Source organism: Pleurodeles waltl, chromosome 3_1, assembly GCF_031143425.1.
Source record: "Pleurodeles waltl isolate 20211129_DDA chromosome 3_1, aPleWal1.hap1.20221129, whole genome shotgun sequence".
In the NCBI taxonomy this organism is placed as follows: Eukaryota; Metazoa; Chordata; class Amphibia; order Caudata; family Salamandridae; genus Pleurodeles; species Pleurodeles waltl.
In genome coordinates this window covers 1,998,398,211-1,998,422,048 of record NC_090440.1, presented here as the reverse complement: position 1 = coordinate 1,998,422,048, position 23,838 = coordinate 1,998,398,211, and the positions used below count along the sequence as shown (strand labels likewise).

Below are 23,838 nucleotides of genomic sequence, written 5' to 3'. Positions count from 1 at the left end.
CCGCCTGACTCGTGGTGAGGAGACCTCAGTGGAGCTGGTAGTCTCCCCACCAGACCCATTACATGGTTTCCACTGGGCTGACCATCAGAAACCGGTCAGCCCAGTGGAACCTGTCCGCTACAGTGCAGACAGTGCGCATTCCAGTGGTCCTGGGAAGGGAGGGGTCCCCCGGCACTGGCTTTCCGCCAGCCTTTTCATGGCGGTGTCCCGCCATGAAAAGGCTGGAGGAAAGTGGGGTTGTAATCAGCCAGATGGCACTGAGCTGAGTGCCACCATGGCTGGTTACAAGCCCGACCGCCACCACCCTGCCGGGATCCGTGATCCTGGCGGTGGTGGCAGTCCCCTGGCGGTCTGACCGCCAGGGTTGTAATCTGGTGGTCAGACCGCCAAGAGTGCGTCGGTTCAACCGCTACCGTGGGTTTGGCAGTCCTTGGACCGCCATACTTGTAATAGGGCCCTAAGGGAAGTACACTGGAATAAGGCTAACACTGTAACTGTGTCAAGTATAGGAAAGGTATGATGGGGTGACGCTGCAAGCAGGCAGTGATGGCAGTGACCAGCACTGTGGTGACTAGCTAAGAAAACCTTTGGGCCCTGGCACTTATTTGTTATGTTTTACAAATACCAATAACATAGCAATCATGCAAAAGACCGCCTCTTCCTCCTCCCCACAGTGTCTACAGTCAAACCTCTCAGGCTGCCTGTACTACAGATACATTTATCTGTGGGTCCACAGCTGAAGAGAAAGGTGAAGGGAAGGAGATCTGGGAGGCTGCTCATTACCATAGGTGCTTGGGCTTCTGGTAGGTCAGAGACATCAAGATTTGCGATGGAGCCTCGCCCTCACACAAGAGGATGCTGAGGTGTTAGCCCTAGTAGGTGCCTCGCCTAGTGAGTCCTGGATATGGCTTTTAATACCCAAAACCTCACCATAGGATGTCTCGCTTTGTTCTCAAAAGGGAATTTAAATTCGAGATGTTTAAAGGATGCAGGACCTACCTTTTTTGCGCTCTCATTTATCACTGTGGACATCTGTTACCTACAGGTCGCAGGTTTGCATCCTACCCACTGGCTTGATAGTCAGACAGTGGATATCACTGATTTATGGTGTGCATTATACAGTTGGTCAGATTACTAATACTTATTATCACGGTAATTCAGCACTGCCTCAGAGGCAGACAGGACCACCTCCCCCCGAAGGACCCATTTAATTAGTTCATGTGCAGGAGTTTTCTTGAACATTGCACAGAGGTCATTAACCATCAGACTGGCAACATCACATGCGGAAGGAGACACCTACCTTTGCGACTTGGCGGTCCTTCGCGGGGAGACCTAAACACAAATATAGCTAATTAGTCCACTGCAGATTGATAATGCATTTCCCAGTTTAAGCAGACACTAATAACCAACAATCCTAACTGAATTACGTTTTTAATTAACTTTCATATTTGATGAATCTCGTAACCACTAATGAAAAAGCAAGGTGCAACTCTTAGATGTAGCCAATCAAATGCTTAACGGGTTATGGTATGAGCTTTGCAGCAGCTGCCTAACATTTAAGGCAATTGATTTAACTAAATTGCTAGTTGCTATTTCATACTTTGTATCATGTTAGTTTCAGTTATATGATGACATAGATTGTTATTTGATCGCTTTTCTATCACTGAGGCGGCTTATTTGCACTGATAAGGATGCCTGTCTGTAGATGATATAGTTGATGACAGCATTAAGAAAACTAAGATTTTTAATAGGGGAGTGCATAATATGACATTTTCTTTTGTGAAGTTGTGCAAAAAATAACTGAAATTGCATGCGATTTTTTGCGAAACTCCCAGTATTTCGTGTTAAACTAAACACAAAGGCATACCTCACATTCAAAAGTGAAATAAGAAACCGGGATGAGGACTAGTTTGTGGAGAAAACGTCTCCTGCAAGACATTTGTGCTCAAATCAGGTCCCGTTCTGCCATTTTCTTGTCGAACTAGTTCCTTTTGGAAAACAAAAAAATGTGAAATTGTGTACCACAAAATTTGCAAAATTTAATTATTTCGTATAACCTAAAATGTGCAAATTCTGGGAATATTTCAGACCTAATAACTTTGTACCGTCCTGGTTTTTAGAAGTGGGAAGTTGACCGTATAGGTTTTAGGGGTTCTTTACAAGTTTGACGGTCCGACCGTCGGACAGCTAACCCCACGGGGGTAAGGCTGTCGTCATGCCAGAGGCCTCACTCTTGTCGTATTACAATGTTTTCACTGGGATGACCGGGGAAACATTGGAAACAGTGTGGCAACATTGGTCTTGGCTCCTTTAAGGGAGCTGAGGCCAGTGCCGTCGCACACCAGCACCCTCGGAATGCGCACTGTCTGCAGAGCAGACAGTGCACGTTTGAGCGTGATGTCTAGAGGGACCCTGCACTGCCCATGCCATGGACATGGTCAGTGCAGGGGCCCCCGTAGCCCCTAGCACTAGCTTTCCGCCAGCCTTCCCATGGCTGGCGGAAAGTGAAGTTGTGATCAGCACTGCGGTGCTGCCATGGGCACTGCCATGGCTGACCACGATTCTGACCGCCGCCAACCCATCGGGATCCGTGATCGCAACGGTGGTGGTGGTCTCCTGGCAGTCCAATCGCCAGGATCGTAATCTGGCAGTCGGACCGCCAGGAGTGCGGGTTTTTATGCAGTACAATACAGTGGGTATATTCTTCAACACAAATATTTCAGACAGCCGTATTACAGGAATTTTGCAACGTTTCCCAGTACTTACAAACGAATGTGCATGTTGCCATGGCAATGCGAATTTCAGTTAATACGACAACCAAGAAACAAACTGTGAGCTTGAGGAAAAACATGGGTGCCATGTGTTGTGCAGCAGTAATGTGTAGTTTGTCTGCAAACTGTCCATGGCGCAGATTGCCTGTATTGGTACAGAAAGTGCAATGTGTTGATGACGCCTTTTCTCATGACCAGGTGATAGGGGGAATTAGCGAGGAGAGGATGGATGTGGGGAATGCTGGCATGGGGGAGTAAGGTCTACGTTAGGAACGCAATCCCTATTGGCAACTGTGTGATGTACTCTGTTAACTTGGGGTGGAGTAGCTGTCCGGTGTGCACTGGAAGGCGGACAGCAGGTGATCCCATGCTGGTGAAAATGGGGCAATTCTGCAATCCACAAGCTTCCTCGCAGAGAAGTGAAGTGACTTCGACACTGCCCCATTTACTAATTGCTACAGGCCAACTTCCCACACTGGAGAGCACGCTTGCCTTCCAATACATTGCAATCATTCGTAGTGCCATCAACACCTGATCAATGAATCGTGTAGTGGCACCACCTGCTTTATGACGCTTGTACAGGACAAGGAGACTGCTGGCTTTGCCATCTAAATCTGTTCAGCCTGTGACTCTGGCGGGGATGCTTGTAACCTCCGTCATGAGGGTGCGGGTGGCAGGGTAACTCCAGAACACATGTAACATGCCAGCGTTAGGAGCATGGCCATGCAGGCAGTTGGGTAATGTCACTGAGTAGATTTTGTGTAGCTTAGCTGCCCTGAGTAGAATGTTATGTTGTATGCATTGAAAACGGGTGTTATGGGAAACTTTTTGTGGGTGTACTAATATCCTGCCTCATTCCTAGTGGGTCAGTTCTCGGCCGATGTAATTAACTAAAGCCCAAGGTGCTAGCGGGTCCTCGGATTTATGAGCTAGGGTCCTGGTAAGTCAAGTGATCAAGGGACGGCCAATACCCATTGTGTGCCGTCCGAGTGTCAGCCGGTGCAGATTGGGCTCTGTATCTACTACACCCTAGAGTTGCTCTAGTTCTCCTGTGAGCTATCTATACGCCAGTAAGTGGCCCACCGGGCGTTCCATGTGCACTACCAGTTGGTCAAAGGGGATGAGGGCGTCTTCATGGAACACGCCTCCTAGGGTTCCCACTCCCGCTGTTTCCCAGAGCTCCATCCCCTCCCAACCTATTTGTGCCCAAAAGGCCCTTAAAGATCATAAAGGGATCTCCCGGGAGTATTGTGGAAGGGTTGGCATGACCCACAATGCACTCCTGCGGTTCTCATGTGTCACTCACAGAAGGCCACTAGTGGACGCATGCAGCACCTCGCTGGGGAGAAATAGTTCTCACACGAGTCGCAGCACCCTCTGCTCAGGCTCCAGTGCCATCTCTGCCAAATGGTGCCCTGCCAGCCAGAGGGCAGGCCTCTGAAGCTGCGCCACCAGATTGTAATGCTTGAACACCGGGGCACCCAACACCCCTCACTCTATCAGGAGCTGCAGCTTGACCAATGCCACCATGCATCTCCCTATATTTCATTTGAGGCCACCCAAATAGGCATTTAGTGACTTAAATGTGCTGCGGGGAAGCTTACTGGTAGATTGGTGAAATTATACAGGAGTTGCAGAAGCATCACCATTTTGGAGAGGCACACTCAACCCCTTTAGCAAGCCTCCTACTAACTGCTGACCATGCTAGGTAATGACTATAAGAAATGAAGCAAGATTATAGCTATGCAATTACTGGAGCATATGCAGACCCTGATGCACCAAGACCAAATTGGCTCATATTGATATATCCACAACCCTTTATATCGGTAGACTGCATAGAAAAATGAAGGAGGCCCCAAAATAGGCAAGTCACTGTCACTCCCTGTACTTTGGACACATAAAAAGCCATGCTATCGCTATACTGGAAACGAAGAAATACAAAAAAATAGAAATCCAGAAGGCAGGTCTTTTCTATTCATGCACAAAGATCTGGAACAACATCCCCATTAACACCAAAACTGAAGTTAACTTCTCAAAATTCATATTAGTCCCCCTCCCCCCAATTGCGATAAGCATCAACCATCCCTGAATATGATGCCTAACTGCAAGTGATAATAATTCACACTGAGGACATTCAGTCCCTATTCAGTGCTCTATTGTTTTTCAGGTAGATTTGAACTCTAAAGATCCCTTTATGTGCCTGCATATATAAATAGACACTTAAATACATGCCAATGAGTAGCAGGCCTTCATTTGTGCTGTTCTGTTGAAAAGTGCACTTATAGTTTACCAATACACCTTGTTACAGGTCTTTTCTGTGACACCAATTTCTTGTTTTCATTTACAAATGACATCAATTGGCCACATGACTCCTCACCATTACTAAAGGAAACATACAACACCTTTTCTCTTTCACAATACAAAAGGCACAATCTTGAACCCCAACTCCATCTTCAGACATCGATGCTCAGCAGGATACAATGCCATAATTTGTTGACACTGCGACAGTGACCCACAGTTCTTCTGGCAACCATAGATACATGTAATAATGACTAGACCTTATCCATTCTTCGAAGTTCAGTGTTTTTGAAAGGTTTATATATACCTTGGCTGAAGCTTTTTGAAACTGCAGCTGTGAGCTAACATTTACAAGACAAGAATAGATGTGGAATTGTTAGAAAGGGGGTCTCTAGTTGGCAAAACATACCACTACATGTCCTACCTTTTAAATATACTGTGCCCTGTCCAAGTAGGGACCCTCAGTCAAGTCAGGGTAGGGGAACCACACAACTAAGATAACCCTTGCTCACCCCTTTGGTGACGAATAGTCAGGCTTATCTCAGAGGAAAAGTGTAAAGTATTTGTACACACACACACACACAGTAACACAGTAAAAATATTATAAAAGGACTCCACACCAGTTTAGAAAAATAGCCAATATTTATCTGAATAAAACAAGATGAAAACAACAAAAATCCAAAATACATAAGTAAAGATATCACTTTTTAAAGGTTAAATGAGTCTTAGGGGGTCATTATGACACTGGCGATCTTAAGACTGCCAGGGCCGCGGTGGCCGTCGGACTGCCATCAATGTGGTCAGACTGCCAGATTACGAGTTTTCGTCGGTCTGGCGGTCCTAATCTGCCAGGGCAGCGCTGCTCAGGACTACAAGCCCCTTCTCCACCTGTGGTTTCATGGCGGTAGCACTGCCTTGAAAAGGCTGGCGGAGAAGGGGTGCAGCGGGCCCCAGGGGCACTTGGCATGGGCAGTGCAGAGCCCCCCTGGCCAGCCCCGTTGCAAACATCCGGACGGGTGCTGGTGCACCCTACGCACTACAGCATTGCCGCTCAGTTCTATTATGAGCCGGAGACAATGTTGTAGGTTGTTTCATGCTGCCAGCGGGCGGAAACACCGCTTCCGCCTGCTGACCCAGCTGGAAACTCGTAATGGGGCCCGCAGGAATGCGGCCGCACTGGCAGCAACCTGCTCGTCTGGACTTCGGCGGACTGGCTTTTCCGTCCGCTGAAGTCATAATGACCGCCTTAACCTTTAGGAATCAATGGTTGTATCTTTTTAGCATAAAGTACCTGGGATGCATCAAAAATAAAGACGATGCGGGCCACAGGGGAGGTGAGGTGCCGAAAAGCAAAGCGATGTGTCAGTTCCCTACTGCGCAGGGGAGGTGATGTGTTGATTCTTTCCTTGCAGGAGAGGCGATGCATCAGTTCCTTACTGGCAGGGGAGGTGGTGCATCGATTCTTTCCTCGTAGAAAAGACGATGCATTGATTTCCAGACACGCCACCTCGTTCATTACTGCGGTGCGGGGTCGATGCGTTGAATATCCAGATGTGCTTGGTTGATGGAGCCGTGGGGAAACAGGTGCTGCGTCAATTTTGCAGCCGCAAGACATGAGCTGCGTCGATTCTCCAGCCACGGACAGGCGCTACTGCCACGGCACATCAGTGCATGGATTTTCTCCTACAGGTCACCAGCTAACACTTCCAAGGGCCCAGGGACTGGAGTTGGTATCACTTGGCAAGTCAGAACTCTCAGCAGAAGAGCCCAGGCACTAGCAAGTGAAGCCGTTGATGTCCCTGAGACTTCTTAACAGGAGGCAAGCTCAGTTGAAGCCGTTGGAGAACCTTGGAAAGTAGGATGTAGAATGCAAAGTCCAGTCCTTTCGCTCCCAGGACAGAAGCAGCAAGCAGCAGGCCAGCACAACAAAGCAACAGCCAGAGTGGAAGTCCCTCTTACAGCATCCAGCTCTTCTTCCTGGCAGAATGTCCTCAGTTCAGAAGTGTTCTAACTATGTGGGGTAAGAGGTCCAGTACTTACACCAATTTCTGCCTTTGAAGAAGGCAAACTTCAAAGAAAAGTCTTTGGAGTGCACAAGACGAACGAGTTACTTACCTTCGGTAACGACTTTTCTGGTGGATACATTAGCTACCTGTGGATTCCTCACCTAATGAATACTCCCATGGCGCCAGCATTCGACGGAAATCTTCTTACTAGTCTCTGCACGTCGACGAGGACGTCACTCTAGCCCACGCGACGCCGTCTGACGTCATACAGGCAATAAGAGGTCCTCGACGACGTGCCGACGTCAGTACCAATCATTTTTTACGTGCATGAGAACAACCAGGCAATGCAATGAAAGAGCAAGGCAACATCCCATTACATTGTAAAAATACACAACATTGCATGAATAACTGTAAATCTTTTATATATATATATAACTCTCTCTTTTTAAAATATATATATACACATCAAGTATATCCACAAAGATATATACATATATACATATATATAAATATAATATATACAACATCTATCGCACCCTCAAAGACCAAGAGGAGCGTACTCAAGGATTACTTGGTAAGACCAGAAAGGCAACGGGGAGGCGGGTGGGACCGTGAGGAATCCACAGGTAGCCAATATATCCACCAGAAAAGTCGTTACCGAAGGTAAGTAACTCGTTCTTCTGATGGATACAACTACCTGTGGATTCCTCACCTAATGAATAGAGTCCCAAAGCAGTACCACGCCCGGCGGTGGGTGCCTAAATGGTCAAACCAAGAAATCCTGCAGCACTGACCGTGCAAAATGGCCGTCCCTTCTAACCTCAGAATCCAAACAGTAATGTTTTGCAAAAGTGTGAAGGGACGACCAAGTTGCGGCCTTGCAGATGTCGACCACAGGAACACCTCTGGCCAAGGCCGAAGTGGCCGACTTATCTCTGGTGGAATGAGCTCTAATGCCCTCAGGAGGATCCTTCTTTGCCAAAGAGTAACAGATTTTAATGCAAAGAACAACCCACCTGGATAGTGTTCTCTTGTGGACTGCCTTTCCTCTCCTCTTACCCACGTATCCAATAAACAGCTGATCCTCCAGCCTGAAATCCTTTGTTCTATCAATAAAGAAGCTCAACGCCCTCTTTGGGTCCAGACGGTGCAGTCTTTCTTCCTCTTTGGAAGGATGAGGCGGAGGATAGAACGTGGACAAAGTAATTGCCTGAGCCAAATGGAAAGGTGAAACAACCTTCGGGAGGAAAGCAGCCTTGGTCCTCAACACCACCTTATCCCCATAAAAAGTTGTATAAGGGGGCTTTACTGATAAGGCCTGCAACTCACTCACTCTCCTTGCTGATGTTATAGCTATCAGGAAGACTGTTTTTAAAACCAAATACCTTAAGGGGCAAGAATGCATAGGTTCAAAAGGGGACCCCATAAGGAAAGTCAGGACCAAGGACAAATCCCATAGCGGCATAACGAATGGCTTTGGAGGATATTTATTTAGAAGACCTTTCAAGAATCTGATAACAATAGGGCATTTAAATAAAGATGGTTGGTCTGGAAGACATATGAAGGCTGACAAGGCCGATAAATAACCCTTAATGGTAGCCACTGCACAACCTTTCTGCGCTAGAGACAGAGCAAAAGACAAAACGTCCGATAGATGAGCATGCAAAGGATCAATCTGCCTCTCTCCACACCACGCAACAAATTTAGACCATCTATTAGCGTAGATAGATTTAGTGGAGTGTCGCCTGGCCGCTAATATAACATCCACTACCTCAGGCGGGAGAGAGAAGGAACTCAGGTTGCCCCGTTCAATCTCCAGGCATGTAGGTGCAGACTCTGGAGGTTGGGGTGTAGAACCTGCCCCTGCGACTGCGAGAGGAGGTCTGCCCTGAAAGGGAGACGGAGCGGAGGGCACATTGAGAGTTGGAAAAGGTCGGAGTACCATACCCTCCTTGGCCAATCCGGAGCTATTAGGATGACTAGAGCCCGGTCCTGGCGAATCTTCCTCAATACTCGAGGAATCAAGGGTATGGGAGGAAACGCGTAAAGCAACTGGCCGCACCAGGTTATTTGAAACGCGTCCCCCAACGCTCCCTGCATCGGATACTGGAGGCTGCAGAATAACGGACAATGCGCGTTCTCTCGAGTGGCAAACAGATCTACCCGAGGAAACCCCCACCTCTGGAAGATTAAACGGACTTGATCTGGATGGAGACGCCACTCGTGGTCTGCCGAGAATTGGCGACTGAGACTGTCCGCACGCACGTTCAAGACTCCGGCCAGATGGTTTGCTATCAAGCAAATCTGATGGTCCTTTGCCCAGGACCATAGTCGAAGAGCTTCTCTGCAGAGAAGGTACGACCCCACTCCTCCCTGCTTGTTTATGTACCACATCGTGGTAGTATTGTCCGTTAGGACCTGTACCGACTGACCGCGAAGGGAAGGGAGGAAGGCCTTGAGAGCCAGACGTACAGCCCGTAACTCTAACAGATTGATGTGAAACATCTGTTCCTCTGGAGACCAAAGACCTTTGATCTCCAGATCCCCCAGATGGGCTCCCCACCCTAGAGTGGAAGCATCCGTTATGACTGTGGCCACTGGTGGCGACTGCTGGAACGGCTTTCCTTGTGAAAGATTGTTGCTTGCAATCCACCACTTCAAATCCACAGCAGCATCTCTGGAGATCTTGACAGTACTCTCTAGATCCCCTTTGTGTTGAGACCACTGCCTTAGGAGGCACCACTGAAGAGCCCTCATGTGCCAGCGAGCATGCGTGACCAACAGAATGCAGGAGGCAAACAGACCGAGCAGACGAAGGACCTTGAGGACTGGAACTACCGCTCCATTTCGAAACATTGGAACCAAATCCTGAATATCTTGAATCCGCTGAGGCGGGGGAAAGGCCCGACCCAATGTTGTATCCAGTACTGCCCCTATGAACAGGAGGCGCTGAGAGGGCTCTAGGTGAGATTTGGGCTCGTTCACCGAAAAACCCAGGTCGAACAACAACTGGGTTGTTGACTGCAGATGATGCGACACAAGCTCCGGGGACCTGGCTTTGATCAACCAGTCGTCCAAGTAAGGGAATACTGCTATCCCCTTCCTTCTGAGTTCTGCCGCAACCACCGACATCACCTTCGTGAAGACTCGAGGTGCTGAAGTAAGACCAAACGGAAGGACCGCAAACTGATAGTGCTGCGATCCCACCACAAACCGGAGATACTTCCTGTGTGACTTGAGTATCGGGATATGAAAGGAAACATCCTGCAAGTCGACAGACACCATCCAGTCTTCCTTGTTCAACGCCAAAAGCACCTGTGCTAGGGTCAGCATCTTGAACTTTTCCTGCTTGAGGAACCAATTCAAGATCCTCAGGTCCAGGATTGGTCTCAAACGACCATCCTTCTTGGGAATCAGGAAATACCTTGAGTAACATCCTCGACCCCTTTCCTGCTCTGGGACCAACTCCACCGCACCCTTTGAAAGGAGGGCTTGTACCTCCTGTTCTAGCAACAGGAGGTGTTCTTTTGAACAATAAGAAGGGCGGGGCGGGATGAGGGGCGGGAACTCCCGAAAGGGAAGGGTGTAGCCTTTTCCCACAATACTGAGAACCCAAGTGTCCGTTGTAACAGTCTTCCATTTGGTGAGAAAATGCTGTAATCTTCCCCCTACAGGAGAGGAGTGAGTGGGAAATGGTGGAAGCCTAAGGCTGCTTCCCCTGCTGCACCCCGCCAGAGGATGAGGAAGAGGCAGAGTGCTGCTGAGAGGCTCCTCTGGTGCGGACCCTACCTCTCCCTCTAAAAGATCTATAGGGATGGGAAGAGGCAGGTTGCTGATATCTTCCCCGAAAGGAAGAGGAGGAAGAGCCACGCCCAAATCCACGAAACCTCCTGAAAAATCTGGAAGAGGCCGTGGAAGAAGGAGCTTGGAGCCCTAACGACTTAGCCGTGGCCCTGCTCTCCTTAAAACGTTCCAAGGCCGAATCAGCCTTGGCTCCAAACAGTTTGTCCCCATCAAACGGGAGATCCAACAATGTGGACTGTACATCCGCAGAAAAGCCCGAGTTACGGAGCCAGGCCTGCCTCCTTGCCACCACAGTTGTGCCCATTGCTCTGGCTACCGAGTCGGTCGTATCCAGTCCCGTCTGGATAATCTGGGTCGCAGCAGCCTGGGCATTTGAAACAACATCCAAAAGACCCTGGGGAAGCTCTGTAAATGATGAGGAAATGTCATCCATCAGAGCATGAATATACTTCCCCAGGATACAGGTTGCGTTGGTGGCCTTCAACGCCAGACTGCAGGACGAAAAAATCTTCTTGGACTGCGCCTCTAGTTTCTTTGAATCTCTGTCCCCAGGCACCGTCGGGAAAGAACCAGGCGCTGACTTGGATGAACAGGAGGCCTGCACCACCAAGCTCTCCGGCGTAGGGTGCCTAGACAGAAAACCAGGGTCAGTCGGAGCCGCCCGATACCTCCTGGCCACGGCTCTGTGAACTGCTGGGGAAGATGCCGGCCTCTTCCACACCTCTAACACCGGATCCAGCAGAGCGTCATTAAATGGCAAAAGAGGCTCCGCCGCAGCTGAGGCCGGATGTAGCACCTCTGTTAGAAGGTTTTGTTTAGCCTCCACCACCGGCAAAGGCAGGTCCAAAAAACTAGCTGCCTTCCGTACCACTGCGTGAAAGGAAGCAGCCTCCTCAGTATATTCTCCCGGGGACGAAAGATCCCACTCAGGGGAAGTGTCCAGCCCACTGGCCGACTCCAGACCACGCAGCCCATCACCCGAGTCCTCTAGCTCTCCTTCCTCCAGGGCTCGTTGGTACTCCTGCTCCTCTAATACACGGAGAGCATGTCTCCTCGAATGAAGCCGTTGTTCAATACGCGGAGTCGACAATGCCTCCGCCGAAGTCGAAGATCGGCGCCGATCTTCAGAAGCCACCGACGTCGCGTCCGGCGCCACAGGTAACTTCGGCGCCGACGAAAGCAGTCGAGGCAGATGGACCCACCGGAGTCACAGGCCGAAATCGCGACGTCGACGGGATGGAAATCCCCGGGGCCAATCCTTCTGAAGCCACCGGAGCGGCCACCGGCGCCGACACTGGCGCCGAGCCCACGTTCCCAAAAGGGAGAAAGGGCATAAAGGGTGCCGGCCGAAGAGGTGCAGGATCACCCAATGAAAAGGCCAAAGGCCCAGCCGGAGCACCCCCTGGAACCATCTGTTGGAAGATGGCATACATCGCATTCAAGAATGCGGAACTATCGGCTCCAGGGGTGGGAAAAGCCGGATACTGGGGTGCCTGTCTCGGAGGCGACCCCGACGCCGGCCTCGACGTCTGCAACGCCGGAGAAAACACCTGAGGCTCCAATACCTCAATCACCGATGCCTGTCCAGGTGAAGTTGGAGACGCCGGAGAGGGCAACGGCGTCGAAGGATGCGGCGTAACCGTGGGACTGATCTCCCATGTCCTTCGGCGCCGATCCGAAGACCTGGAACGAGTCTCCTTCGAATGACGCCGAGATTCTCTACGGCGCCGGGAGTCTCGATGACGCCGATGTCTTGGTGAAGAAGACTTCTTGTGATGCTTCTCCTTCGATTTCGCCATAAACAGCTTCGCCTCACGTTCCTTGAGGGCCTTTGGATTCATGTGCTGGCATGAATCACAAGTCGAGACGTCGTGGTCGGAGCTCAAACACCAAAGGCAATCGGAATGAGGATCCGTCACCGACATCTTGCTTCCACACTCACGACAAGGCTTGAATCCAGACTTTCTCTGCAACATTATTACCACAGCGAAAGACTACGCAGCAAAAATACACTGTAACCACAAAAGTAACAGTTGCTCCCTCGAAGATAACCGTTTCGAATGCACGGAAAAAAGGGAACTGACGTCGGCACGTCGTCGAGGACCTCTTATTGCCTGTATGACGTCAGACGGCGTCGCGTGGGCTAGAGTGACGTCCTCGTCGACGTGCAGAGACTAGTAAGAAGATTTCCGTCGAATGCTGGCGCCATGGGAGTATTCATTAGGTGAGGAATCCACAGGTAGTTGTATCCATCAGAATCTGCCTTTCCTGCCCTGGCCCCAGACACACTCCAAGGGGTTGGAGAATGCTTTGTGTAAGGACAGGCACAGCCCTATTCAGGTACAAGTGTTTAGTTTAGTTTAGTTTAAAAGATTTGTAAAGCGCATGGCTACCCGGAGGCCTCCCAGCGCTAGAAGGTAAGTAACAACCCAGAAGCAGGAAACTCAAAAGGAACTATATTGAGAATAAGAAGGTCTTTAATTTTTTCCAAGCTGGTAGTTCCAAGGATTCTTGCCGAAGTTCTAGAGGTAGGGAGTTCCAGAGGCAGGCTGCCTTGACTGAGAAGGAAACCCACCCCATGACGATCTCTTAAATCGTGGTATATAAACTAACTGGGTGGTGGAAGACCTCAAGGTTCTTGTAGGCACGTAGGGTGAGATGCTTTGTCTGAGAAATTTAGGGCTTTTATTATGGAGGGCTTTGTGTATCATGCATAGGGCCTTGAAGCGAATCCGCTGTTATAGGTAGCCAAAGAAGGGAGACTAAAGCTGGTTTGGCCGATTGATGTCTGGGTATATTCATAAGTAATCTTGCGGCTGCATTTTGTACAACCTGCAGTCTCCTCACTACATAATCAGGAGAGCTGACAAAAAGGGAGTTACCATAGTCCAGATGTGAGAGTATCATGCCCTGAATAAGAATTCTTCCGGCAAGCGAAGGTAGGAGGTTTTTCCTTAGGGTTCTAAGGAGGCAGAAGCAAGATGAGGAAATCTTTTTAGATTCCTGCTCCATCGTGAGGCAACGGTCTAGCCAGAAGCGTAAGCTTTTTATATGATCCTTGGGGGGCGGAAGGTTATTAAAGACCTCTGGATGTAGTGTCAAGAGGTTGGAAGGGACACCATTTCCCACAATCATTACTTCTGATTTTCCGTCATTAAGTTTAAGTTTGGACTTGGTCATCCATTTGGCAACCTCGGCCAAGCAGAGAGAAAGATTCGTTAGAGAAGGGTCCTTGGCATTAGAGAGAGAAACTACTAATTGTGTATCATCAGCATATGTAACCACAGAGAGGCCAAATGGTTTTACAATTTTGGCTAGAGAGGGAAGGTAGATATTAAAGATAGTGGGACTCAATGAAGAGCCCTGAGGACAAGTAAGGGGGAGTATTTTAGACAGAATTGAGCGGTCAAAGGCTTGGAAGGTTCTGCCTTTCAGAAAGATGAAAACCAGGCCAATGCTGTGCCTTCTATTCCTATGTTGGAAAGTCTTTGAAGGAGAATATTGTGATCAACCGTGTCAAAAGTGGCACTGAGGTCTAGTAGAATGATAGCTGCATGCCCTCCATTATCTAACAATTGGCGAGTGGTTTTGGTGACTGCTAATAGGGCTGATTCTGTGCTGTGTTGGGGTCTGAATCCCATTTGAGTAGAGTCTAAAAGATCATGATCCTCAAGGAAACGTGTCAGCTGATTGTTGACATGCTTTTCCATAATCTTGGCCAGGATCAGGAGAAGAGCAATAGGCCTATAATTACTGAGCAAAGTAGGGTCAAGTTTAGGTTTTTTCAAAAGGGGTTTGAGCACGGCATGTTTGAGGGATTGAGGCAAAGATCCTGAGGATAAAAGGTGATTAAGAATGTTTGTCAAGGGCAGGGCAATAGTATTGGAGGCCAGCGCCAAAATAGTGGGAGGAGCAGGATCGAGGGGAGATCCTGATTTTATGTTATGGAGATGATTCGTAACCAGCGTCTCTGACAAGAGCTGAAAAGCTACAAATGAAACCGATGAGGGCTGGGGATTGATGTACTGGTCCCTATTGGTTACCTGATTGGATATGACCGTAAAGGAGGAGTATATGTCAGTGATCTTTTCCTGGAAAAAAACACCACCTTATTGCTGTGCTCAATAGAGGCCTCTAAAGGTGACTCATCTGGAGGTATATGGGTGAGTTCTTTAAAACTATGAAAGATCTCTTTCTGGGAATTAGCTGATTGCTCTATTCTAGTGCTATAAAATAAGGATTGAGTTGATTTAATCCCGTCATGATAGGAGTCATGAAGTGTCAGCTTCTCCCACCACTCTAGCTCAGGAAGACCCATAAGGAAATGCAGGGCACACCTCAGCTCCCTTTGTGTGACTGTCTAGAGTGAATTCACAAACAGCCCAACTGTCATCCTGACCCAGACGTGTATTCCACAGACAGGTAGAGGAACAGAATGGTTAAGCAAGAAAATGCCAACTTTCTAAAAGTGGCATTTTCAGACTTACAATTTAAAAACCAACTTCACCAAAAGACATATTTTTAAATTGTGAGTTCAGATACCCCAAATTCCATATCTTTATCTGCTTCCAATGGGAAATTACACTTAAAAGATATTTCAAGGTAATTCCTATGTTACCCTATGGGAGAGCTAGGCCATGCAATAGTGAAAAACTAATTTAGCAGTATTTCACTATCAGGACATGTAAAACACACCAGTACATGTCCTACCTTTTAAATACACTGCACCCTGACCATGAGGCTGCCTTGGGTCTACCTTAGGGGTGACTCACATGTAGTAAAAGGAAAGTTTGGCCTGGCAAGTAGGTGCATTTGCCAGGTCAAAATGACAGTTTAAAACTGCATACACAACACTGCAATGGCAGACCAGAGACAGAGTTACTTCTGTGGGTGGCATAATTAGTGCTGCAGGCCCACTAGTAGCATTTGATTCACATGCGCTGGGAAACACATGGGGGCATATTTATACTCTGTTTGCGCCGGATTTGCGTCGTTTTTTTTTACGCAAATCCGACGCAAAACTAACTCCATATTTATACTTTGGCGTTAGCCCCGTCTAGCGCCAAAGATTTTGGAGTTTGCGTCATTTTTTAGCGTGGACACCTTCCTTGCGTTAATGATATGCAAGGTAGGCGTACCCGTCTAAAAAATGACTCCGAGGCATGTGCGCCGTATTTATACTCCCGGGAAAAAATGACGCCCGGGAGTGGGCGGCTCAAAAAAAATGACGTCCAGCTGCTTTAGCGTCATTTTTTAGCGCCTGGTCAGGGCAGGCGTTAAGGGACCTGTGGGCTCGGAAGGAGCACAGAGGTGCCCTCCCATGCCCCCAGGGACACCCCCTGCCACCCTTGCCCACCCCAGGAGGACGCCCAAGGATGGAGGGACCCATCCCAGGGAACTTAAGGTAAGTTCAGGTAAGCATTTTATTTTTAATTTTCTTTAATTTTCTTGTGGCATAGGGGGCCTGATTTGTGCCCCCCTACATGCCACTATGCCCAATGACCATGCCCAGGGGACAGAAGTCCCCTGGGCATGGCCATTGGGCAAGGGGGCATGACTCCTGTCTTTGCTAAGACAGGAGTCATGTCAATGGAGGGTGGGAGTAAAAAAAAATGGCGCAAATCGGGTTGAGGCAGATTTTTTGCCTCAGACCGACTTGCCCCATTTTTTGACGCCCAAGCTCCATTTTCCCCTACGCCGGCGCTGCCTGGTGTGGGTCATTTTTTTTGACGCACACCAGTCAGCTCCGCCGGCTAACGTCATTCCATAAATAAGGCGCCCGCATGGCGCTTTGGAATGGCGTTAGCCGGCGTTAACTTTTTTGACGCACAACTGCGGTGGCGCAGTTGTGCACCAAAAAGTATAAATACGGCCCATGGTGCACTACACTAGGGAATTACTGGTAAATCAAATATGCCAATCATGGATAAACAATCACCATTACCATTTAAACAGAGAGCACTTGCACTTTAGCACTGGTTAGCAGTGGTAAAGTGCCCAGCAAAAACGAAATGTAGCACACAGTCAAAACTAGGAGGTCAGACACAAAACGTTTGGGGATAATCCTGCAAAAAGGGCCATTTCCAACAGGCATTATCCAGGACAAAATGTGTCCACAATCTATAACATTTCTGCCTGTAACTAAATAACAGCCATATTAAAGTATAGCTTATACTTTGTTCCTTAAAGAAAAGCAATATATAAATGTATTTTGTTGTTGAAGAATGCTTTCTGCTCCCTGGGTATTTCTAATCTCAGAGATCATATTCCCAGAAATCAAATCTGATGTTAATGTTCTTCAACCGTATCTGGTCCAAGTCCCAGACATCATTCACTAGCATGATGTATATGGCCCAGTTGATCCGATATTCAGAAAATTCCAAATATTCTTTGAACCTTTCCAGCAGCCTGGATATCTTTCATTGATTGGTGTGCTGCAGCATATATTACGACATCATCTGTGTAAAGCAAGGTGTCTTCCACTCCAACTCAAAGCTCCATATGCCAATGCTGTTCTAACCCAGCAGGCCAGGGCTTCCATAGTCAATGGATAGCAGAGTGGGGACAGAGGACTTCTCCCCCGCTTATACCCTGTCCTGTTCAGATGTTGCTGACATCATCTTATTCACACAAACTGCCACTGTAGGATCATATCCAACAATAAAACAGCTTCACCCAGGTCAAGAACTCAGGACTAATTCCAAGGGGTTTCAAGACTCGGAATATGAAATTCCATTCGACAGAGCAACTTCAAAAAGCTTAAAAGGTCATTAAACACCATATCTGAACTATCAGAAAAAGCTAAGCCAATGTGTTCCACAATCCTGGGCTATACTGCCCCCACACAAGCAGCGCAAACAGCCTGGGGTGAGTTTACAAGGGAGTTTCTTGCCTCTTGTCCGCATCAATCAAGAGGCCTAAGGCACAGCAAACTGAAAGAGCCATCACTAAACCAGGGAACCAAGATCCTTAAACGCAATTTAAATAGGGCCTTATGTTTACTTCAAAGGGAACCTGGACACGCACCCTTGAGGGCACTGGTGTCCACCTCCAGGTCTGCTTACAGGATACATCTGTGGGAATGTCAAAGAGATGTGGCATCTAGCCTAGCGACCACGCTCTTGTATGCGCTTAAGACTAATAGGCACGCACAGTTCTGGAAGCATGTGAACAGCCTAAATACTGCAATGAATCCTAACTCCACAATAAACATTTCTGAGTCCATCTGGCATCAACATCTTTTTTGCCATTTTGGACCTTCAAATCAGGAGTCAACTCAGGGTCAGCGCAGAGCCAGTCCGGTACTCAGGGCCATTCAACGGGCTCCACGAATTCACAGCAGTCTCCATTTCTCACCAGAAGTAGTTAAGAGGGGAATTACCAATAGCTGGAGGGAGGGTGCCCCAGGTCCCAATGGCACCCCTGCCTCATTTTTTAAAGAAGATATGAACTTTTGGGCAACACACCTGTCAGTACTTAACAACAGTACAATCACCACCAACGTTATTCCATATTCATCCAGAGGTTCAATTATCTCCCCTATTTTTAAAGGGAACTCAGCCAGTGACCCAGCAAATTACTGTCTAATGGCGCTTTTAGATGTCGATTCCAAGTTTTTTGCGGGTGCCTTTTGGAAGAACTGGTAGCCTGGGCCGCAGATAATGATTTAATTCCATTTAATCAAATGGGTTTCTCTAAAGGGGTAGGCATAACTGCTAACTTTATAGTGGTATCGTTATTATTCGATCAAAGTCGGTGTGCCAAATTGCCCCTCTATCTTTCATTCATAGACTACAAGGCCGCATCTGACTGTGTGGACAGAGGGAAACTGTGGGCCAGGCTTGAAAAGTGGAATATCCCAGCCCATTTGCTAAGACCGATAACTCTTCTCCACACAAACACCTGGGTAAGAGTTAAATTGGGGGACGGTGCACACCCCTCCAGAGAAATTCCAACCTCTCAGGGCTTGAGGCAGGGATGCCTGCTAGCTCCTCTTCTTTGTAACCGTCTTTTGGCCGATTTACCATCTAGTTTGGATAAAGTTAACTCCCATACCCTGAGATTGGGGAAAACGGCCCTTGTGTGTCTGATGTATGCTGATGATCTCACCCTTTTTAGCCACACAAGAATTGGGCTACAGAGGCTATTAAACGTCATTGGTGCATAGTCTAAAGAAAATGCTTTTGTCATAAATCTAAACCAATGTCCTTCAGAGCAACTACACAACATCGATACCAGTACCACCTGGGTGACAGCAAAGTGGAGGCTGTGCGAGGTTATAAATATTTTGGATGTCCTCCTAGACTTTAATGGTTCTTTTAAACCTCACTTGGAGGGACTTTTTCTCACTTCTGGATTTAAACATATCAAAAATGCTACAGGCAGTTTGGCCTATCACCCCCTGTTAAAAGAAATCCAGGCCCAATTAGTTCCTATTTGAACATATGGTAGTGAAGCCTTGAGAGGAAGAGACGGGGCACAACTGGACAAAATGTTTACCAGCCTCTTCAAGGCAATATTCTGTCTGCCACTCTATACATTGCCTGCCCAGGTGCAACTTGAGTTTGGCCTGGTCAGACAGTCACTAGTAAGAAGTGAGACATTTCTTAAATTGTGTTACAAACTCAAGGCAGCAAGTCTGGCTACACTAAGGGCAAGATGTAGCAAGGCATTAGCGCCTCGCAAACGGCGAAAAACGCCGTTTGCGAGGCGCTAATGCCCTCACGCGATGCAGAAACACATATTGCGAGTCGGTACCGACTCGCAAAATGTGTTTCAGACTCACAAATAGGAAGGGGTGTCCCCTTCCTATTTGCGAGTTGCACCGCGATGTAGAGTTGATTTGTGACCGCGAAAGCGGTCGCAAATCAACTCGCAGTTACCATCCACTTGAAGTGGATGGTAACTCATTCGCAAACGGGAAGGGGTCCCCATGGGACCTCTTCCCCTTTGTGAATGCTCACAATAAAAAAAATTCAGAGCAGGCTGTGGTCCTATGGACCACTGCCTAGTCTGAAAAAAAACGAAACTAAAAGGTTTCGGTATTTTTTCTATTTGCAGCTCATTTTCCTTTAAGGAAAACGGGCTGCAAAGAGAAAAAAAAAAACAGCTTTATTGAAAAGCAGTCACAGACATGGTGGTCTGCTGTCTCCAGCAGGCCACCATCCTCGTGAGAGCCCAGACTCGCTATGTGGTCGCAAACTGTGACCCACCTCATAAATATTTATGAGGTGGGTCTTTGCAACCCCATAGCGAGTCGCAGAAGGTGTCTGAGACACCTTTCTGCATTTCCTTTTGCGAGGTGCAAATTGCGAGTCACTGGGACTCGCAATTTGCATCTCGCAAAAGGAAACCTACCTACATCTGGCCCTAAGCTCCCTCCTCTGGGTGGAAATCAACGAGCAGCCCAGGTCTCCTGCCCGGCATTATTTGCAGTCCTCTCTGACGACATAGGGTTTAACAGATCAAAGGGATCATCTCAGTTCATATAATCAAGTCAAGCAGGTAATTAATGAAAGTGTCAGAATTCACTCACAGTTAATGGATAAAGAGATGTTAGCAATGAGGCACCATGCATAGCTTGCTCTGTCATCATACGTTAGACTCATCCCACAGCTGTATCGGGGAATAGCGGTTAGACCGCGAATTAAAGCAGCCTTTTTGAAATACTGGATGGGATGCTTACCAACATATGTGCATCTTCCCCCACGGAAAGAAAGCAATATGACAGGTGTCTGCCGGCTTTGCGGGCTAGTCCAGGAAACGCTGATTTCCCAGTTATGCTTCTGTAATGGCAGTGCGGTCGACCGGAAAGTTCTCCTTCAGCCAGCCTGGCTTCAAAGAAGGCTGCGAAGGTGCAGACCAGCCATTATGGCTGAGTTTGACAGTGAGGATTTACAACTTAGCTGCCGACTGGTGAAATTTTTAGACGAGCTTGGAGGCAGGCTCTCAGTGCTCAAGGATATAGACCATTGAATTACCCTTGAGATTTAAAAAAGCATTACTATTGCACTTTCCAGCTAATGCCTATGCTTTTATTTTTATTTTTGAGCTCTGAGGTGCCTTTTTTATTTTGGAGTATCAGTACTTTAGTTCTTCTAAATTCACATTGTCTATTCTTGAGAAATGCACATTTTAAATCTGGGTTTTATTGTCAATGGTATGGTACCTAGGAATACCAGTATTTTAGCCTTTGAAATCCTACACTGTATGTTAATGAGAATTGCATGTTTCAATTATTGGTTTCATTGTTTGTGTAACAGTTTTAATTAACTGTACACTTCTAAATAAACTTCAACTTGAACAGCTGACAGAATCAAAATCCTTCTTAACGTCGAGACAGTGGCTGCACTGAGTTATAAAACATCTATATATTTAATTGTGTTTCTTGTCAGGGTCTGAAGACTGGTCTGCATGGATGATGGTGGTTACCATTCTAAGATGTCTATTTGCCAGTATCTTCGTTGGACTTTCCATATTAACAAGTTAAATTGGTCGACAGGAGGTTTCTGATGATGGCTTACTGTCCTTGGGTGATCCGCGATTATGGCAAGTCTCAGGTCAGTTGCAGTCATACCCAATACTACAAGCATTTGAACAGCGCAACTGGAAAACTGTTGGGCCCAGGTGTCTGTCTGCTCCGAAGTTGTGAAATCTTCTCCATTACCTCCCCAGTGGATGTCTCCGTGAAGGCTTGAGCTCAAGTTGTCTGTCAACCCTGGAATTTATAGTCTTCTAAGAAGGCCTTTCATCTCTGCCTCTCACCTATTTCCCTGACCCAGTACGTCTCCTGATAGTATTCTGTGAAGGTGTGTGCTCCCTCTCTGCTGTATTTACTGATTTGCTAACCATTACTTCAACCCATCTGCTACAAGTCTTGTGAAATTCTTTAAAACATAAAATAGACAAAGTGGCTTTAAATCTTGGATTACTTCGAGATGATTCCTGCAAACTGAATACTAAGGTCAGGCATAAGGAAGATATTCTTTTGGAACTCAAACTAGCTATGGTGGTGCTGCAGGGCCAGATGAAGGATCTTACACATAACTCTGATGTTCTTGACAGATGCGCTGAACAACATCAGAGTTGTGGCATTGCCTTAAAAGATAGAAGAACTGACACGGTTGCCTTTCTTGAGGGCTAACTAGCAAGTGAGGTTGCACTGCAGGTCCTGTCAAGATTTCTCACTTTAGAGAGAGCAGTCAGAGTGCCTACTAGGCCATCGCACCTGGGGGCGCAGACAAGGCCTGAGGTAGAATGTTTGCTCCACTACAGGGACAGAGACTTTTCTGCAACATTCCCATCTTGCGGGCTGCCTCCATATAGAAAACGCCAATTTGGCTATCGTCCCAGACTATACCCTCGAAATGCAGCGCCGGCGAGCCTCATGCTGAGAGGTTAAAAAGCCCTGCGGTAGACTGACCTGCGTAGTGCGTTGTTGTTTCCTGAAGGGCTCAAGATCATGAAGAATGACCAGGCTTCGTCTTTTGATAGTTCTGACAGCGCCTGGGAATGACTAGAAATGTGTCAAACTGAATTGAGAGCCAGTGACTGTAGTAGGCTCTTTGACATGCCTCCGGAGGCCACGCTGGGGCAATATTGACTCTCAGAGGTTGACCAAGATCAGGTTGAAATGGAGAGGGCATGCCCACACCTGGAGGGGGATTCTTCACGAAACTGTGGAAGATTACTACTCAGAGGCTGTGGCCTGAAGCCTGGATGATCTGGTGGGGAAGGATGACCTACCCTGGGCACAATTCCTGACCTGTGCTGTGTTGACACAGTTAATTAACTGCTTCTGGCCAGTGGGCCTGGCAGATCCATTGATGCACGATTTACTACAGATGCTGCTGTCCTTTGGCAGTGGCCGGAGACTTGTTTCATAGCTATATCAGATTCTCTTGTCCATGTTAACAGGCAAGGTAACAGCAGTAAAAGCCAGATGGGTGGCTGCCCTGGGCAGAACATTCTGGGGGAAGGAATGGAAATAGGCCCTAGAGAGGGTGCCTGAGGTCTCATATAATACCTGCTACAAATACACACTTCAGTTACTTGCAGCGTATATACCTCACTCCACACAGGCTAAACATTTTGATGCAGATGGACCCCATGCACTGGCCACACTCGGTATCTACCTACATCGGGTATCTACCTACATCAGAAGGGTAATAAAGTAGGCAATAGATTCCTTGACCTGGCCCTAGTTATTTCCCATAGGCACATAGCACACAACATTGGCGATCACCAATAAATAGAAAAAGGTGGTGGAAATTCGGTCCAAGGCTGAGGGAGCCATCAAACGGGCTGAGGAACGGAGGGGGATCCATCTCTTACAGCCTTCACAGATGTGGCAGACCGAAAAATCCCACATCACTCGAGACGTGGAGACCCACGGTTATGATATTACCATTGTAGGCTTATGTCCCATAATTTATGGTTAATTATTGACCACCTGGTCTAATTATGGAAACTGCTAGTTCATATATTTGTTGCGTTTGGTAAATTGCAATTGTTGAAAGTAAAACTTTACTTGGCTATTGCATTGGTCGTTGTGTAGTGGAAATATTTTCTTGTTTTGGTTAACTGTAGTTAAAATGTGAACATCATCAGCATTAAAGGAACGCACACTGTATTAGGCTTCCTGTAATCCGAATCCACACACTGTGTGATACAATTATAAGCGTGTCTGTGCTTGTTTTGTAAGAATATGGAAAAGTTTTATGTTCATTTAACAATCGAGTAAAAACATGTTATAAAACTCTCATTAATGCTTTCCTGTGCAGTCCTAACTGCACCACACATGGCAGACCTCATCACCTATTACAAGCCTGATGCACTTTTCATCACAGAAACATGGTTCACCCCATCCAACAGGCTACGGCATCCATCCTGTGGAACAAGAACATTATCAAGGGAGAAGGCTTTGCTTTCAACTATAAATCCCCTGGCCCTCCACCTGA

The 23,838-nt window shown here is 47.5% G+C and overlaps 1 protein-coding gene across 1 annotated transcript in view; it reads right to left on the bottom strand.

Moving 5' to 3' along the window:
- Positions 1-1,262: 1,262 nt before the first annotated feature.
- The window catches only part of LOC138283654 (uncharacterized), a 223,433-nt gene continuing 200,857 nt past the window's right edge, over positions 1,263-23,838 (bottom strand). Inside the window, exon 13 of the mRNA XM_069221589.1 lies at positions 1,263-1,332. Within this exon, the coding sequence (XP_069077690.1) occupies positions 1,263-1,332 (70 nt within the window). The remainder of the gene's footprint in view (positions 1,333-23,838) is intronic.